The 18333-nt window shown below is 36.7% G+C and overlaps 1 protein-coding gene across 2 annotated transcripts; it reads left to right on the forward strand.

The window, feature by feature from the left end:
• The first annotated feature begins 1267 nt into the window (after window positions 1-1267).
• ndel1a (nudE neurodevelopment protein 1-like 1a) lies at window positions 1268-17847 on the forward strand. 2 transcript variants are annotated; one of them, XM_038283507.1, is made up of 10 exons: window positions 1268-1421; window positions 2368-2464; window positions 4894-5047; window positions 6526-6674; window positions 6863-6999; window positions 7149-7322; window positions 11613-11707; window positions 11812-11957; window positions 12053-12087; window positions 16537-17847. In XM_038283507.1, the coding sequence occupies exons 2-10, from the start codon at window positions 2379-2381 to the stop codon at window positions 16545-16547; spliced, it is 987 nt and encodes a 328-aa protein (XP_038139435.1). In that variant the 5' UTR covers window positions 1268-1421; window positions 2368-2378; the 3' UTR covers window positions 16548-17847. The 2 variants fall into 2 exon arrangements, with proteins under 2 accessions (XP_038139435.1, XP_038139434.1); XM_038283506.1 differs by lacking the exon at window positions 12053-12087.
• Window positions 17848-18333: the final 486 nt, after the last annotated feature.

Genomic DNA, 18333 nt, shown 5'->3' on the forward strand with positions numbered 1-18333 from the left:
TGATTTCCTTCACCTTCTGTGTAAAACATTTGCTGCAGCCTTACTGTAAAAAAACTTTAAGTTGTAGATTTTACCGCCTATTGTATTAAAATTAAGCTCAATTCAAAATTTTTTTCAAATATTTTTAACCTCTTCAGTATCAGCTCTTACCTCAAAGCAAGATGAATACCATCTAGGGTTCAGATTGAACTACATGTATAAATCCAGTGGTGTCAAAAGTACACACATTTGTTACTTAAGTAGAAGTATAGATCCTGCACTTTAAAAACACTCTGGTAAAAGTTGAAGTATCTACTTCACCTCTTTACTCAAATAAAAGTGAAAAAGTATGTGCTCCAAAAACTACTTAAAGTATAAAAGTATAAAGTAATATTTAAAAGAAAACAGCCAGATGCCAATATATGAATTTAAAGCTCAATTTTTCAACTTTTTCGAAAAATTATTTGGGATGATAGGAGGTCTTGTTGGTCTCCATATCCCGATACGCTCTCGCCTGTGTCCGACCTTTCAGACATTTCAACATCTTTTTCTGAATCCAACATTGTAGCATGGCATAGACAATTCATGTTTGCAGTTTGAAGAACACCTGATTGCTTCTGATGATTTCCTTTAGCTAACCAATGAGTGTTTGCGTTATATGATTCATCCAATTACACTAGTTTTCACTAGATGTGGATGGTGCCAATGGTCTGCATTGGATGGAGCACATGACGTGAAATAAATATTTATAAACATTAAACCGAAGTGATGTTTGTTTAAAAAATGTAAGGAATAGAAAGTACAGATACTTGTGTGAATGTAATGAGTAGAAGTCAGAAGTAGGAAGAAAAATAAGTAATGGAGTAAAGTATAGATACCTAAAAAGTGTACTTAAGTGCAGTAATGAAGTATTTTTACTTTGTTACTCAACACCTCTGGCTCTGTCTAAATCTGGCTTATGCCTGGTTACATTAGACTCCCCTGGTTGCTTTTGTAACCCAAGGAGCAAAAAACTAAATGGCTGTGAATTATAATATTTAGCTTTTATTGTTTGCTAAACTATACTAACAATTTTCCCTTTGAAGATACTTTATTTGCAGGGACAAGCTGTGGTTTTAGGTCACCAGCAGGCGGCGATTTAAAGGACCTGTCTTTATGCGCAATATGTGCGCAGTAGTAAAGCCCGTGGAGCAGGTTCGCTAGCACTAAAATTTAGACTTATTTTCTGTAATTCTTTGATTTATTGCTTCAGTTTGCTTTTTTATTTACAAGCTATCATTAATATTTTTTTATTATTATTTTAAAAATAAGTCATTAAATTTAAAGTAAGGGCGCTTTCCCCTTTAAATTCCCGCAGCGCTCAGTGGAGCGGAGGACGGCCAGCCTCAGCAGCCCCGAGCAGCGATGGACTGACAAACCAAACCTTTAGAAGCGATGATCAGGTAACGATGGTTCTCTATTTTTATACTATGTTTTTCTCGCAGTAAAATGAAAAAAATAGTGAAATAACCACGTGTTTGTAGATGGCCGTGTGTGTTGGGATTGTTGCACACCCAGTTTTGACAGCTGAGCTCAACAGCATCATCGCTGTGTCCGCCTAAACCCCCCAATAATGTCTGATGTTAGATTTAAAAAAGGATCTATTTATTCATTCTCTCTATATGTTTATTCAATATCTATATCTTTATCATTCTATCTATATCTTTATGCAATATCGGTCACAGATTAATGCTTTCTTCTAAGTCTTCCTTAAATCTGCTTGTAATATTTGATCATCTGATCTGTCTTCATCTTAACCCTTAACAACCCAGACCATATATATATATATATATATATTTATATATATATTTATTATTATTATAAACTCCTTCTCTGGTGTGAATTTAGATCATCAATCTTATTATACAGCACTGATTTATTATCTTAAAATGTCTAACTTCATCCTGTATAAAAGTGTGATTAAGGTGATGTTTAATTGAAACTGGCCTCCTGTAAACAATTATGAAGTTCAAACTGAGTCACAATCTGGTTAAAACTCTCCAAAAGTATAAACCCATTTGGTTTAAAATGAAATAACCCAGTCATGTTTACAGTCTATGATGTTTTATGTAAAAACCTGAAAATGGCCATCCTCTGAGTTTTAAGCAGAATAACAAATTTAAAGTTTGTTATTAAGTCATGTTTTATCTTAATACAGAACCAGGTTTCTTTCTGTAGCCACACAGTCCTCAGATTAACATGGGTGTGAATGAATGTGCAGTTAATGTTTACAAAGTAAAACCCCAAAAACAGGAATTATGATAGCTTTATTTCACTCTTTATAAAGTTACGGTCATATCTTATATATTATAAGGTCATATCTGTAATTTCCAATCTCCTCTCCTTTAGACTGGTTTACCATGGAAATGGACATGATGCCAAAATTCTCCTCCAAGGACGAGGAAATTGAATTCTGGAAGGCTCTTTCCCTCAAGTACAAGAAAGGGTAAGTAATTAGAACATAGCTAAAGGCCCTTCCCTGCAGAAAAGTTTATTTTCGTAACCCTAGGTTGATCATGGTATGTTTACTTAACAAAACCAACATATATATATAAAAAAAAACAGTACTTGAAAGCTTTGCCACTGTTTTACCTACTTCATGTTGTCTGTCAGGTTCTATTCCTGTGGTTTCATTCATCTTTAGATCTAACATGAATGAAGTCTAGATCTGATTAATGGAACTGAACAAAGCTTTAAAATGGTCAATAAAGTGTTGAGTTCATCAGGATAGCTTGAAATAAAATTGTCCAAAAAGTTGATTAAAACATGTTTGATGGTTGTAACCATCAAGACAAATAAACATAAGTAAACCTTTCTTGAAAAAGTGGATTTGCACTTTATTTGAGTCGGTGAGGAAAATCTGTTTATAAAATAAGATTTTTGTGCAAAAATAAAACCCCTCTGTTGTGTTATTTCATGTGTAGGTTATATAATTCTTATTTTAGGGACAAAAGTACTCAACCCAATAGCATATTATTTCACTGACCTGCCTGAACGAAGGGTAAATACATTTATTTTAAGAAATGTTTACATTTTTTGCAGTTCAGTCTTTTGAAGCCATTATACTTTTTCTAGTGTCATACAGATACTTTTCCTTTACCGTTTCGTGTTCTTGCATTAAAGAATGATGTATCTAGTTGCTTTCAGCTGTTAGAAAACATTTTTCTTCATACATTTTTCTTCATACTAAGTTTGTGCATCTTCTTTCTATGTCCTATTTATCTTTTTTTGGTATTTGTATTGTCACCCTTTAAACGACAGATCTTTTCTTTCTATGAGTGCTTTTATAGCTTTCAGAAATAAATAAAAAAAGTCAATGATACAGATGCGCTGCTCCACATTGTTGTATTTTGAGTCTATTTGTTAGAGAGCTGGTATTTCTTCTGGGCATTTGTTTAGAAATACACATATTTAGTTTATCTGTTTCTGCATTAAAGACTGTTTAGCTGCATTTGGGCTGATAGATCTGCTAGAAACGCTGTGGGTTCTTTGTCTTTATGGGAGTGTCGGACAGTTTAGGAATGCTTTATCTCGTCATTCAGAGCTCTCAAATGAAACCAGTTTTTCCATCTCCAGTGACACTCTTCTACCCACTGAGCAGGGAAAGTGTCTCTCATGTTTCAGTGTGGATATAAAGAGCCTCTGTGTCTCTTTGTTGTTGTTGTTTTTTCCCCCCTATTTTTGCACAAGGATTCTCTCTTAATCTAAAGGCTATTAAAGTTACCCGACTCTTTTAACTGGAATACATAACTTGTTTAGATTAAACTGAACTCTGTCAAAGGAAGCCTGCACCATCCAACGCCCAGCTGAGGGAAAGTTTTCAGACAATGAGCTTCCTTTAAAGCCAAGGCAGCCGGTTATTTATAGATGATCTGATGAGAGGTTTCCTTTAAAGAACTTCATTAAATGATGACCTTTTTTTTTCCTCTGCAGAATCATTCCTTACATAGCAAAATATTACAAAACACTTTAATAATAACATGGGTTTCCATGTGGAGGAGACTAAAGCGCGGGAAGAAGGTGTTCTTGCCTGATCCTCCTTTGGGTTATGATAAAATACAGTAAGTTTGTGAGCTCAGCTAAATGGTGTCATAGTTTATGAACATTAATGCAAATTCAAGTCTAAATAGACTATATATATAATGAAAATTAAAGAGCTACAACAAGTGTTATTTTTTTCATTTCCACAGATAGGAAGGTTTATGTGTGCATATATGTAGGATCTGACTTTTCCAGGAGAAACCGGCTTAAAGCGTCGTTGAGGGTCACCTCAGTGTGCTGAGGACAAATGGATTACCTGGCTCCGTGCCACCAGCAACATTTCAGCTCACATGATGCCATTTTTAGACCGCTGGGTCTGTATGTGTCCCTGACTACACCAGCAGACTCTTAGATAATCAAAACTTGATGGTAAAGCTGAGCTAAAGTCACATTCCCCTACTTTAGCAGTTGGATTTATTTCTAAGTAAATTTATATTCTGGATGCACAGGATCAGTTTTTATATGGTGGACTGAGGGTTTCAGGTGTGTTACACCTTTGCCAAAAGAACAGCTGGAAAGTTATATTCATGTCTGCTTTAAAATACATTAACAAAGCAACTACTGTCTGGAAGCAGAGTCTGAAGCCATAGATCTGGATCAGGAATTCTACTTTATTTTAATAATGAATTTTGTACCTTGTCTATTTCTGTTCTTTTTACAGTCTACAATTTTAGAAATAATTGTAATGTAAGAAATTATTTTAGTGTTGGCTATCAGAGCGATATGAAATAAAGTTTTTAGCTGCAGTAGTTGATTCATGCCTCTCAGCCCTGCATCCTGACCCCATTCTGTCCCAACTGGCGGTTTAATGGCCTCTCACATGTCTGCTCACAGCTGTGAGGAGGCTCAGGAGGAACTGCTGGAGTTCCAGGAGGGGAGCAGGGAGCTGGAGGCCGAGCTGGAGGCTCAGCTGGGTCAGGCCGAACACCGCATCAAAGACTTGCAGTCGGAGAACCAAAGACTAAAGAATGAGGTGGAAACCCTGAAGGTAAGTGCGGAAATAACCTAATCGGTGTGAAGGAAAAAAAAACAAACAAATATGATAAATGCAACTGTGATGGGAAAAATTTAGATCGTTTTCATCCGCTGGTTTTAAAGCAATTTGTATCTGTTTTAGTGCTAAATCAGTATTTTAGTGTTTGCTTTGTTAAGTGAGGATTTAAGGCTGGAAATCTATGTGAACCCCCCCCCCTTTTTTTATCTTGCAACCTGCTTGCCCCCATTCCCGCTCTACACACAGACACAGTGCTAGTAATTAATTCATAAGGCTCAGCCTCAGTGCAAATGCTGCATCGGTCTGTTGTGGTGAAGAGGAAGCTGAGCTAAAAAGACAAAGATCTCGATTTGCCGGTTGTTCTTAGGCTCACCGAGGGTCATGCAATCTGGTCACATTGGAAAAAACAAGATGCCTCCCAGATACAAGGCACTCCCAAACAGAGCCGCTTCTCCTTTATATCAAGAGGAGTCGGCTGAGGTGGTTCGGACATCTGTTATGCATGTCTCCAGGACGCCTCCCTCGTAAGGTTTCCAGGCTCTTCCCTCTGGAGGTTTAATGGACATAGGAAATTATCAAAATGAATCAAAAAACAGAATTGTTAAGCTGGAAACTCTTTCCCAATTTTCGTTTCTGTTAAGGAGAGGTGAGGAGTTTCCAACGGTCAGGAAAGCTATTGCTGGATGGGTCTTTGGCTAGCCTGGAGGACCTTGTCCTTTGATCTCTCTTTGCTGTGGATTAAAGTCTGGGACTTCTGAATTACTTTGCTCCTTTAGACTCAAAGAGAATATTACAGACAGTCTGTTTTTCAGCAATCTGGTTCTGAACAAGGCTTCAGAACTGCTTCACTTGAGCAGGCATTTGGGAATAAAGTCCATTTAGTTATTTTTCTCTTTGTTCTCCTTGATGTGGAACTCCAGCACAGACACTACGGCAAAAGAGGATGAATGTTTGTAGATAAATGCCTTTTGTCCCCGAGCACAGTTGGGAGAAAGATTGCATGTCCCTGTAGCATTGTCGTGTAGAGGTTTGGTGCAGCAGAAAAAAATGCAACCTCCTCCACCAAAGTTCAAAGTTTATATCTGGATGGGCTTTGGTCCTAATATTCAAAATTAAAATCTTGGCTTATGGCATAAAAGCTGGAAGGATCGCCTGAGGTGAGGAATGCCCAGCAGTCTCTGCTCAGGCTGGTTGGTATCAGTTTAGACAGCAATTCATCAGCATATCTGGGTCAGACACAACGCCTGTGGTTTTTATTGAGCTTATTGTCTGGTGGGTATATGGGTCACAGTATATAGCTTCTACAAAGATGAAATAGGCTAAAAGAGGGAACAATAAAGAAAGAGGAATGGGGACGAGAAATAGGAGCTAAAAAAAATCAAACCTAAATGAGTCTCTGTAGAGGTTAAAATGACACTGCAAGCTTAAATGCAATCCATCTGTCTAAGTCCGCCCTTCGCCTCGATTTTTAGGAAAGGTTGGAGCAGCAATACTCTCAGAGCTACAAGCAGATCTCAGGGCTGGAGGATGACCTTGGCCAAACTCGTAGCATCAAGGAGCAGCTCCACAAATATGTCAGAGAGCTCGAGCAGTCGAACGATGACCTGGAGAGAGCCAAGAGGTTTGTGCATGTTATTAGCCTATTTTATTGCACTGTCATTAACTTTTCTGTTTTAAATTGTGTACAAATAACATTGAAGAAAATGTGACCTGTGGAGATTAGTCTGTTTAGATGTTTTGTTCTTTAAAATAGTTTCTAGTTTCTTTCTTAGATCATAGTTCTAATGTGATCACACGTCATTTCCTCAGAGCCACTATTGTTTCCTTGGAGAACTTTGAGCAGCGACTGAACCAGGCCATCGAGAGAAATGCTTTCCTGGAGAGCGAGCTGGATGAGAAGGAGTCCCTGCTGGTCTCAGTTCAAAGATTAAAGGAGGAAGCTAGAGGTCTTTACCAGCTGAATCCTACAAATTATACACTATATCACTCATCTTATTGACATACAGATATTAAGAAAATAAAGATTTTTAATAGTACCGTAACGTAAATGAACTGCAACTTCTCCCAACCTGCTTGTCCTCTGCTGGGTTTAAAGATTTGCGGCAGGAGCTGGCAGTGCGAGAAAGGCAGAAAGACATTGGCCGGATGTCGGCTCCGAGTTCCCCAACGCAGGACAACGTCAAGATGGACTGTGCTGTGCAAGCGTCGCTCTCCCTCCCTGCTACCCCTCTGAGCAAAAGTCTGGACAACGCCTTCTCCAATCAAACAGGTGGGTGTAGAAGGTCTTTGCTGCTCTCATTTTTTAATGAACTCCTCTATCAGAAATGGTTAGATTTTCTTTCATCTGATAAGAAGAATTTTCTTTCACCCTGATAAGAAGATAGAAACGTAAAATATATTTTTAGAAATTAACTCATAAATGTCAGTTTTACTCTCTAGACTGTGTACCTATAAGCAAAACAAATTATATAAACTACATTTCCCTATCTACTGTCATTAATTTGTGGATTTCCACAGACAGACTCCTACCGTCTCTGTTCTGGGGGCTGTGATCAGACAGCCCCACATTTGCAGAGAATCTGTCAATCATGTACTATTGCTAGGTGAATTTAATGGCCAATCAGCGTCTCGGAACTTTATGGTCTTGGGGCGCTGAAAATACTGCGCTTTAACAGGCTTCTGAACCCAAGCGCAGGTGCACACAATTAGAGGGAAGATGGCGAATGTAACGACCGAGATGCAGCTTCCACCAAATTCGGTGAGATCCTTATTTATCTACCCGTTTGCCAGAAGAACATCCCTGTTGTAGGATATGAACATTTCATGTCATGGTTATTGTGACTGTGACGAATCCACCTCGTCGCTTAAAACAACCTCTCTAACTTTGCGCGCCACACACACATTCCTGTTATACTGTGCTTGTGAGGACCAATACACTCGCGCTGAGACCAGTAGCTCCATGAACTTAAAACACACAAGCTGTTCCTGGTTACCTGCTGGCGTATTGAGGGTGCACACTTAATATTTCAGTGGGGTTAGCCGTGTGTGTGTGTGTGTGTGTGTGTGTGTGTGTGTGTGTGTGTGTGTGTGTGTGTGTGTGTGTGTGTGTGTGTGTGTGTGGGGGGGGTGTGGGTGTGTACGTGTTTATGCGGGGACTTGTCATCTTCAGTCTGGCTGCGTCTTTGCTGGGTTCAAACCCAGTTTGGTGTAATTGAATAAGTCAATGAATCTGTGTAAAAGAATTAAGTTGTAAAAATTATTTGTTTTTGTACATCAATTGTTTTTGGAGGTAATATATGGACAAAACTGATTAATGAGAAGAAATCAGAAATAAGAGAGCCTGATGTGAGGGGCTTAAACTATTTAATGAGGGCTGTGGGAAGAAAAGCGGCAATTTTTGTTTTCTGTTTCTTTGTTACATTGCTGGTAACTGGAGGGAGGCTGAGGCCCAGAGTATCTTGTATATGTTTAGTTTCTTTTGCACCCTGTTTTGAGTTTTTGAGCACAATAAATCACCAACACCGGTAACCCGACTGAGCCTGGATTCTTGGAGGCCAAAGAACCCCGTCACAGTGACCCAAATCATCACTGTTAGTTATTATATAGTAAATTAAATCATTACTGTTAAATTGTATGTATTGTCCAATTGTTTATTTGAATTCTTATTCCGGATTAGTTGGAGACATAAACTAGGCTATATCAGCCCCACCAAAAATATTTTTTACCAGCCGCCAATGGTTTTCTCTGATGTTAAAGGGGTTTTAAATGTAAATCAATCTGTTGGTAATTTATGGGCTGACAAATTAAAAAGCGATTAAATGTTTGTAAAAAAAAAAATTTGCAAAATTAAAAAGCTACAAATTATGTAATATTGAAGTAAAGAAAAAAGAACAAAAAATATAACAAATATTAAAGTATTTGTATCATTTAGCATTTTAGAATTAGCTTTTTGTTTTTGCTCTAACAAGTAGAGAAAATAAGATAAAATCTATATATTCCAAATGAGATCTGCAGCAATTAAGCTGCCTCCATCTTACAAAGGAATTGCAAAAAGGCATTGGAAAACTAAATATATAGCTAAATAAAATAGCTAGATAACGCTTTTATTTAAATCTTTAATACAATGAATTTTGTTTTAAACTCTTTTAAGTTTCTATTGGATGTTAGTCACAATTTTAGATCTTTTTTTTATAGCAAATATATTTTGTATTTTGGACTTAAATGTAAAGCATCTTAAATACAACTTAACCACAAAGCAGAGATATACTTTTTTCCTCGTTTCCATCTCCATCTGCAGAAGAGCTCCTCGGTGGGACTCATGATTTGTTTTATTGATTTTAAACCGTTCCCATATTTTAGCAGTGCAATGAAAGCTGACAGTGTCCCAAATAATGACATAAGGACATTGGTAATTCACCTCGTCCTGCAGAGCTTGCAGGTAAGGTTAGTAGGTGCTGAGTGTTAAATGGCTCCAGCGAGTCATGTTACCGGAGATCGCCATGGTTACTCAGCACAAATGGTCCCATTGCCTCCACTCTGGCCTGAGAGATCAACAACGGCTAAGTGAACCATTAGCTTTGGTCTTCACTTTGTCAGATCTAAACTCGCTTCATCCACAAACAAGGGCGTAGCTTTGATTTCCACTTTGGTAGGGACACTATTGGTCCAAAGTTTCATTAATGTCATTTGAACTATGCAAAATATGCATGCTTTTTTATGCTTGACGGGTGCATTTCGTTTAAACAGAAAAGCAGCATTTTTTGCTACATTTATACTAATTTTATAAGCACTACACACACTAGATGTTGTTTATCAGATATATTCTATAAGATATAGAATTTTGCAAAAGTAAACAGGTGAAAAACACTCTTATTTTTTAAATGCTCTTTCTGTATCATGAAACATTGTAAAATAACACATTCAATGAAAGGCAAATACATTTATTGTATTTACATTTAGTGTAAATCTACAAAACACAACACTGATAATGGGACTAAATGTATTCCAATATAAAATCACTTTTAACAATTATTAAAAGAAAATATAACACCATCTTGTCTGTACTGTAATAATATCCAAAATAAACAGCCGGATTCAAGCATTTTTACCAAACACTAATGTTTGTACTAATTAACTTATGGACTGTGTGGACTTCTATGTAAGATAAAATCAATGTAAATAGTGTTCCTCTGTTATTGTCTTTATCCTATTTTTAAAAGTAATTAGTCAACGAAATAGCAACATTATGTGGAACCATAATATTTCTTTATAAAAAAAATCAGATGTTTAGGCGCCATCTTGTGTTGTTATACTGAATAAAAGAAATAACACCTGCTATGTATAGCTGAACTGCCTCAAAGGGTGGTCATAAAATGAAAACAGTAATTGCATTGAAGTATTGTTAAAAGGGAAACCCTCACATTTTCTTTTTCAGTCAGCTGTGGCTAAGAATCAGCAATCAGCAGCTTTCGCCTGTTTTAGTGAAGATAGAAATAAGTTTTCTTTCATTAGGACTAGTTTCATAGCTTAATATTAATTTAAGTAACTAGCGTGAATAAAATTCTTATTTCACGCTCCAAGCACGCACACACGCATACGGACTAGAAAATAGCCAATCAGGAAGAGAGAAGGCGGAACTTGAGGCAGAACAACCAATGAGTGGGTAGCACTCAGACGAAGCGGCAGCTGCAGCTACTGAGCTGCAGAGCTGCGAGAGAAACAGAATTGGCTGTGATCCACCACTCTGAATTGTAAATTATAAACATTTTATATAAACATGTTATTAAATCGAATTATTGGTAGGGACATGTCCCTATGGTCCCTATGCAAACCTACGCCCATGTCCACAAATATATATTCAGAGGGTTTTTTCAGTGGCATATATGGAGTAATACTGCAGTGTCTATCCTCATACCTGAGTTCATTTACTCTTGTCCCTTCTACCCCACCTCCCATACAAACCCTTGGCCTGCACCCCTGAATTCCCCCCATTGTTGAAAGGAAACTCCAACAGGCCTGTTTCCACTCTTACTTTAATTGATTACATTGATCGTTAGACAAAAGAGTTATTAGCTCTGAGCTAAAGTGTCCAGTTGATGACAATAGTGATTTAATTATGTTCACCTTCTGGCTTGTTTAATTGACAGTAGAAATAGGAAGTGCATCAAACTGCACAATGTGCTTTATTTTAGTTTGCAAAATGCTTCAATGGTTGATTTGATGAAACAAATGTGTGCAGATATTTGAGAAATTAAGAGTGTATTGTTTATGAAGGTGTGAAAAACTCCACTTCAGAACAAAACTGTTTTGTTTACTTATTTTTTTCCACACACAAAAAAGAAATACATTAATCCAGCACAAAGTTGAATGAGGTAATGGTAAATGTTTTTATGTTTAAGCAACAGAGAAAACATATTTCCTGATTTAATTAATTCCCAAAAATATTTTACCTGAATCTTTTTCTTATTATGTATAGTTATAAAACAATGCAAAGGAATTTAAAGGCTCAGCCTTAGATGCACTGATAGGTTTGAACAAGTGTGCCTTGTTGCTGTTTCAGTTATGTCCAATGGCTACGGCAGCAACTCCCCGCTGACCCCCTCTGCCAGGATATCAGCGCTCAACATTGTCAGTGACTTACTCCGGAAAGTCGGGGTGAGGTGTTCCTTCTTTCTATTTCAGCTGCCTTGTCTCTATCCGCCCTTCAGCTTCAGGCAGAAACTCAGCTTCCTCAGTTATCATGTTTTACCTTCCTGCAGGCTCTGGAATCAAAGCTCGCTGCCTGCAGGAACTTTGCTAAGGATCAGAAAGCCAGGAAGGCGTACTCTCTGGACAACAGCAACGCCCTGAATGCAAACACAACCAGCTACACCCAAGCACTCAGTACGTCGTATTATGACAAAGCGTAAGTAACACATTTGCAATTATTACTATACAACATGTCTTTAGAGATAAAACAATGAGAAGAATCTGAAACGTTTTTGCATTTTGTCCCAGCAGAACGGAGAGAGTCATATTCCCAGCATTAGTTCTGGGTAACTACAGCTCCTTTATCTGCTCAGAAGGTTTTGGGATGCATGCTGAGTTCAATCTAACAAGCCTTCTCTCTAATCACGTAGATGTAAAATTGCTGCGGCCTAAAATGAGCTGATAAATGGTGGCGGTAGTGTTTTTATTCCTTTGTTTTTAATCTTTTATCTGACCGGAAGGAGTATGGTGATGGTTTACACTTTTGGAAATGACACAAATATTCTGTATTGCAAATTCCTTCATTAATTGAAAAAATGCTCAATCCTTTAACGCAGCGGTCCCCAACCTTTTTTGCACCACGGACCGCTGTATGTCAGACAATTTTTTCACGGACCGGCCGGGGGGGGGGGGTGTCAACCAACACAAAATGATGGGGTAAAATGATACGACTGGCATAAAATCAAATACAAACAGCATAAAAATAAAACAACAAGCCGGTCCCAACTAGGGGTAACCAGAGAAAATGACAGACTAAGTGTGCTCCTGATGTCCAGTCTGCTCCGTAGGTCGCTGTAACCGCAGATAATCCCGAATTAACCTGTGCCAAGAGGCACAGATGCACCAACTGATGTAACTGGGAGAGAATACCGCAATTATTTATATTTTTCAAAATAAAACATCATTCAGACTCGTCGATAAATTTTATATATATATATATATATATATATATATATATATATATATATATATATATATATATATATATATATATATATATATATATATATATATATATACTTTTTTCTGTGTGGCCCGGTACCAAATGACCCACGGACTGGTACCGGTCTGCAGCCCATTGGTTGGGGACCGCTGCTTTAACGGACATTCAGTGAAATACTTTGAAATAATTTCAAGAGTATTATTCCTGAACAAAACAAGACCTCTTAAACTTTTGGTATACCTAAAAATAATTCAATTTCATTGGCCTGATAAAGAAAAATTCAGAAAGTGCTTTTATAAGAAATTGCGAAAATTTTTAAAGAAAGCCTCAAAACATCAACGCTGATACAGGAACCACATTTTTCTGACTTTTTAATATTTGCTTATTAACTTTTTAAATTAGCTTTTTGACTTTTTTTAGCTACCTTATTAAGTTTTCACTTAACATAAACTTTTTTCTAAGTTAATTTGCGGTACCTTAGATATAAAACACAGGAGGCAACCTTAGATTACTGCAGCTACATTCAGCGTTAAGACAGAGGTTAACATTGCAGACCCTAAAGACCATATTTTACCTCATAATTTTGCCTTGTTTGCTGCAAAGTAGTGTTTACTTGGAAATTTACTTAAGAATGGGATCCAGATGCTGAGATTCTCTGTGCACAAACTGACCTGCTTAGTTTAATTCAGTACAGACAAATTAAAGTCCTCTTAAAGTCAACCTGATGAGCTTATAGCTATGAAGGAGACTGATAAATAATTGGCTTTTTGTGTTGACTGTGAAGCTTACACACTGCAAAAATGATCTAGAAATAATGGAATGAGTATTTTAGTATTTTAGAATAAGATTATTCGATAATATGCACTTGAAATAAGAGACTGCAATTATTTATTTCTTATTTCTCATTTACCTGCTTTTATTTTAAGAAAAAATGACTTATTCAGATTAGAGTTTTTCTAAGTGCAGATTTTGCATGAACCCAAAGTGGGAGGTTTTGTATTAGTGGGGGGGCTTCATGTCGTCCAAGAGCTACTGGTTATTTTGCCACCAGTGCAGAGCTTGGTTAACACTAGAGGTTAGAAAGAGGGACAAACAGAAGAAACTTTTAAGCTTATAAAGCATAAAGAAACAGTTGTGTCATGCAAAACCTTTGGCCATTCTCTGTACAAAAGACTGTAGATGTTAACCTTAGATCAAGCTTTCCATGTATTAACAGTGTGAGACATATTTATATGTGTCTGAAACAAGGTTTTAGATTATTCAGCCACAACAGTCCGTTAGCATTTGTGGATTTGCAAGTATTAGCAAGTTCCAAGGTGATGGGAGAGAAAGGGTTAATTACTATCTGGGCTATTTTAAGGCAGGATCAGTTTGTTTCTTTGGTAAAAGGGTTTTGCTGTGCTGTTTTTGCCATGTTAGATGAAGCTAAAGGAGGACACCATCATATCCCGTCTAGTGTTTGGAGTTCTCACACATTTATGGGTAGTGTTCATTCTTAAGTGGGTAATATTTCCAGTACTGACTCTCCTTTTCACATTTCACCATTTTAAAAAACAAACATGTATGCACTTCCCTTAGGAATATGCAAACTGAACAGGAAATTGAAGCACCTGTGTCTTTGCAGATACCTCATTACCTCAATACCTCTACTACCTCATTAACAGAAAAACAGCTAATGCAGCTTTTCAGTGTTTTTACATCTTGACACAGATACTGAATTGGATTTCCACCTCCACTCTGACTGGGTCGTTCTAACACATGCTTTGATCTAAACTATTCCATCAAACTTCGGTTTTCTGCTTTGAGTCGTTTTCGGGTTTAAAGGTCTAAAGTCTTTTACATCCTGCAGCATGAATCCATTAGTATTGCCTCTAATTTAGCTCCATCCACCTTCCCATTTATTTGCTTACCCTTCTGGAGAAACTTATTCTCAAAACATGATGCAACTACTGCCACGTTTAACAGGGAAGGTGTTTTTAGGGTAGTGTACTGTGTTAATGTTCCTTTAAATGTGATCCAAGCACCTTTTTCCTCATGTTTGCTTTGTCATTCACATACCATCTGACACAATTTTAATGGAAGTTCTTATGGCTTCATTTTAACAAAGGTGTTTTTTTTCCTGCTAAAGCACAAGCATTTGGTGCCACGTCTATCTCTCACCTTTTTGCAAAGTGCTCTAATTGGCCTTTAGCAGAACATCTTAGTGTAATTCCAGCAAAATCTGACTGAAAGCCACTAATCCATAAGGGATAATTCTTCTGATTCCTGAGGTTTGTCTACCAGAGCTGTAGGGCACTGCAGCTCCTCCAGAGTGAACATGTAAATTTTGTGTTGCTGGATTTTCACTCTAAGTTCTGTGAAGAAGACACTGTTTTATAACCAAATTATGCTTTAAACTTCTCCACATCTTTCCCTGCTCATACAAAGGGACAATATTGACTGATTAGCAGACTTTTAAAAGGCAATGATTGCATTGGCCTTTATTCAGGGGTCCCAGATTAAAATGGGGCTCAATGCAAGTGCTGACCATGTTTTGATGACTTGTTTGTAATAAAGAAAATATAAATTTTCTTTCAACTTTATTAATATATTACTTGATGTTGGTCTGTCCTTTAAAATCCCAGAAAGTAAACTTTATTTGAATCGACACTTTACAGCCGACTCACAGCTAGAAAATTTCTTGAAAATTTCTGAAAAAATGTCCAAGGAATTTATTTTCAGGCATTTAATTATTCTTTTTTGCTTTATATGTTTTTAATAGTTCTTGCCTTTTGAATGTGAGACCTGTCTTCTTTTTTCTTTAAAGTAATGATATATAATGCAGCTATTTGTAAAAAGCTTTTACAGGGTACCCTCCCTAACATATGCTAACTTCTTTTGCATATACAGGGTTCCTACAGCATAAGGCAAGTTAAACTGAAGACTTTTTAATACTTTTTAATGCCACTTGAAATAAAAATTAACAAGAAACACAAGAAAAACCCGCTTGCGACAACTTAACCCCAAGGTTTATTTTAACATAAACCACTGCACTAATGTTTCAAATTTTGAAAAGCTTCCCATACAGGAAGAAAGCTAAAAACACACAAATGATAGATATATTTTAACAATTATTTCACTGAATTCACAAACTTTGTTTTAGCAAAGTAGATCCTCTTTTTTGCAAAAAGAGGATCTACTAAATATTAATGTCTCTTTTTTGCTGAGGTGCCCATATCTTTGCACCCGTCAAATTTTGTTCTATACTTATGGCAATGATTTAGCATTTAAACAAAAAACAGTTTTAAAGGTAGCAAAGCATACAGAAGATAAAAAAAAGATATATATATGCCCTCTTACGTAGTTTTTTCACAAGAACTTAACTAAAATCAATTTTTTTAAGCAAATGCTGCTTTTCAGTGACTCATATTGGTTTGTTTTCTTCTGGGTTTTAATTAAATATTACATTTCAAAATTGGTTTTCCTAAAACTTTACATCACCTTTGTATATTTTTCTAGTGTATTTAGTTTTAAAAGTACTTAAAAGTAATGGTTATACACAGATAAGTATCTTGGAAAGTTATCTTCTCTAAAAGTTACTTAAAGACTCCTAAATGTAATTTGTTTACATCACATTTTTTTTCCTAACTGGAATCTTCTTTTTTTACAATCTCTCTTCAGATTCAGCTTCAGAATTTTTTAGTTTTACCTGATTGTGTCAGAGAAAAGTTGCTAAAAGACAAAAAAAAAGGCTGCAAACTTTTTAGTAAGCATACATTAATTAATAAAATATATCTAAATGGTTTTGTTGCAGTGGGAAAGTGAACAGACTAGAACCGGGGAGCCTGACGGCCCTCACCTCTGCTCCTGCTGCCTCCTCGCCCGGCTTGGTGCGCCTGGCTGTGTGAGACCCCGTCGGCCAAACGCCGCCCAGCTGCAGCACACAGGAGCACATTGAACACTTTGTTGCACCGTCTCCTGTTGCACCCTCTTTGTTGCGTTGTGCTCTGTTGTTTTGACCCTTGTGCTTCATAACCGCTGTAAAGATGGCTCCATACGTGAGAAATGGGTGTTTGTCTATCCGTCTGGTCCTGACAGAGGCCACAATGGCCTTACTACTTAGCTGACATGAGTTTGCCGAGTGTATCATGTTAAAAAAAGGTTCAATATTATGCAAATGTTACTCTTTTGATGACACGAACAGGAAAATTCTCACTTATAAGTAACATTTCTCACAATTTTACTTAGCAATAATATCAGTTAAACCTTTGGGCTCATGCAGGCCGCTTTGTTGAGCTGATGTTTAAATTGTCCAACAGGTGAGTTTAAAGCAACATTTTTCTCGTGTTGGAAACTGTTAAAGCTCGTCTCTTTCATTTACACATCTATCCAGTGAGTCTTTGTAGCGAGTCACATAACGTCCCTTTCTGTGACATGAAGTGTTGGTCATATTGATCCACAGTAGCTGTTGGGCAATGAAGTGGAAGTTTTTTCAGACATGTTGCAGGGATAGTTCGGATCGTCTCCCAGTGTTGTTATAGAGACACTATGAGCAGTCAGTATCTTACCCTTCTGGGGATTAAGTAAAGGCGGAAACAAGGCCAAAGGTGTTTTTTTTAAATATAGCTCTGATCTTAAAAAAAAGAAAAGAAACTTGATTGCAGATCTTATTTTGAAACTGGTTATTTAACCTACAGACTGAAGTTTGTAGTCTATTGCAATATTTTCAAAGAAAAACTAAACTGTTCAAGTCTAATTGGTACATCTAAAAATCCGAACTATCCCTTTATGCATTGTTCGTACGTTTAAGTATCTCAACTTTTTTAATTCACTAAACAATTTGCCAATCTTTAATAGATGTGAATTATAAGACATTTTGTTTTTTCAATGTCAGTTTAGTGCAATATTTTTTTCTTTTCACCATGTGTGGGTATATTTATAAATTCCTGATTATTGGTTGCATCTACCAATAAGGAAAATGTATTTATTATCACGTCACTTCTTTCTGGGGTTAGGGAAGGACTAACATATATTAATCACTTCCTGATAATTCATGTTTTGGACAAACCAATAGAAACCTTAAACCAGAGGCTTAAATCCGATTAATTAGACTTTACCTTCAGGAGTCACTGCGGAAGAAGTATATGACCGTAAAGTTTAGTGGAAGGTAAAAGTGTGCTGGATTAGATAAGGTGTACAAGTAAAATGATTAACAGAGTCTTTTTGAAGCAAAATTTACTCCATACATGCTCATATGGAAGAAAAACAGTCTCATTGGAATCTGGCTTTTTTTAACACGGAATTTTAAACACTGAATTTTTTTAGACATTGAATTCCTTACACTCAAAATTCACCAGAAAAAAAATTCAGCTGCAAAAAATTCACCTCAATTTTTGCAGCTGAATTTTTTTTTTCCTGGTGAATTTTTACCAGATAAAAACCTGAGTGAAAGGAATTCAATATCTAAAAAAAAACAAACAGATTCCAATGAGACTGATTTTCTTCCATATGCTGACATATTTGGCACCTGAGCTGCAGGTGGTTAACATCTTAAAATGTTTTTGTGTTTTTATCAGTTGAATGTAATATTCACATTTATGAGAAATTAAGT

Source organism: Cyprinodon tularosa, unplaced genomic scaffold (assembly GCF_016077235.1).
Source record: "Cyprinodon tularosa strain WSP-4 unplaced genomic scaffold, ASM1607723v1 ctg194, whole genome shotgun sequence".
Taxonomy (NCBI): domain Eukaryota; kingdom Metazoa; phylum Chordata; class Actinopteri; order Cyprinodontiformes; family Cyprinodontidae; genus Cyprinodon; species Cyprinodon tularosa.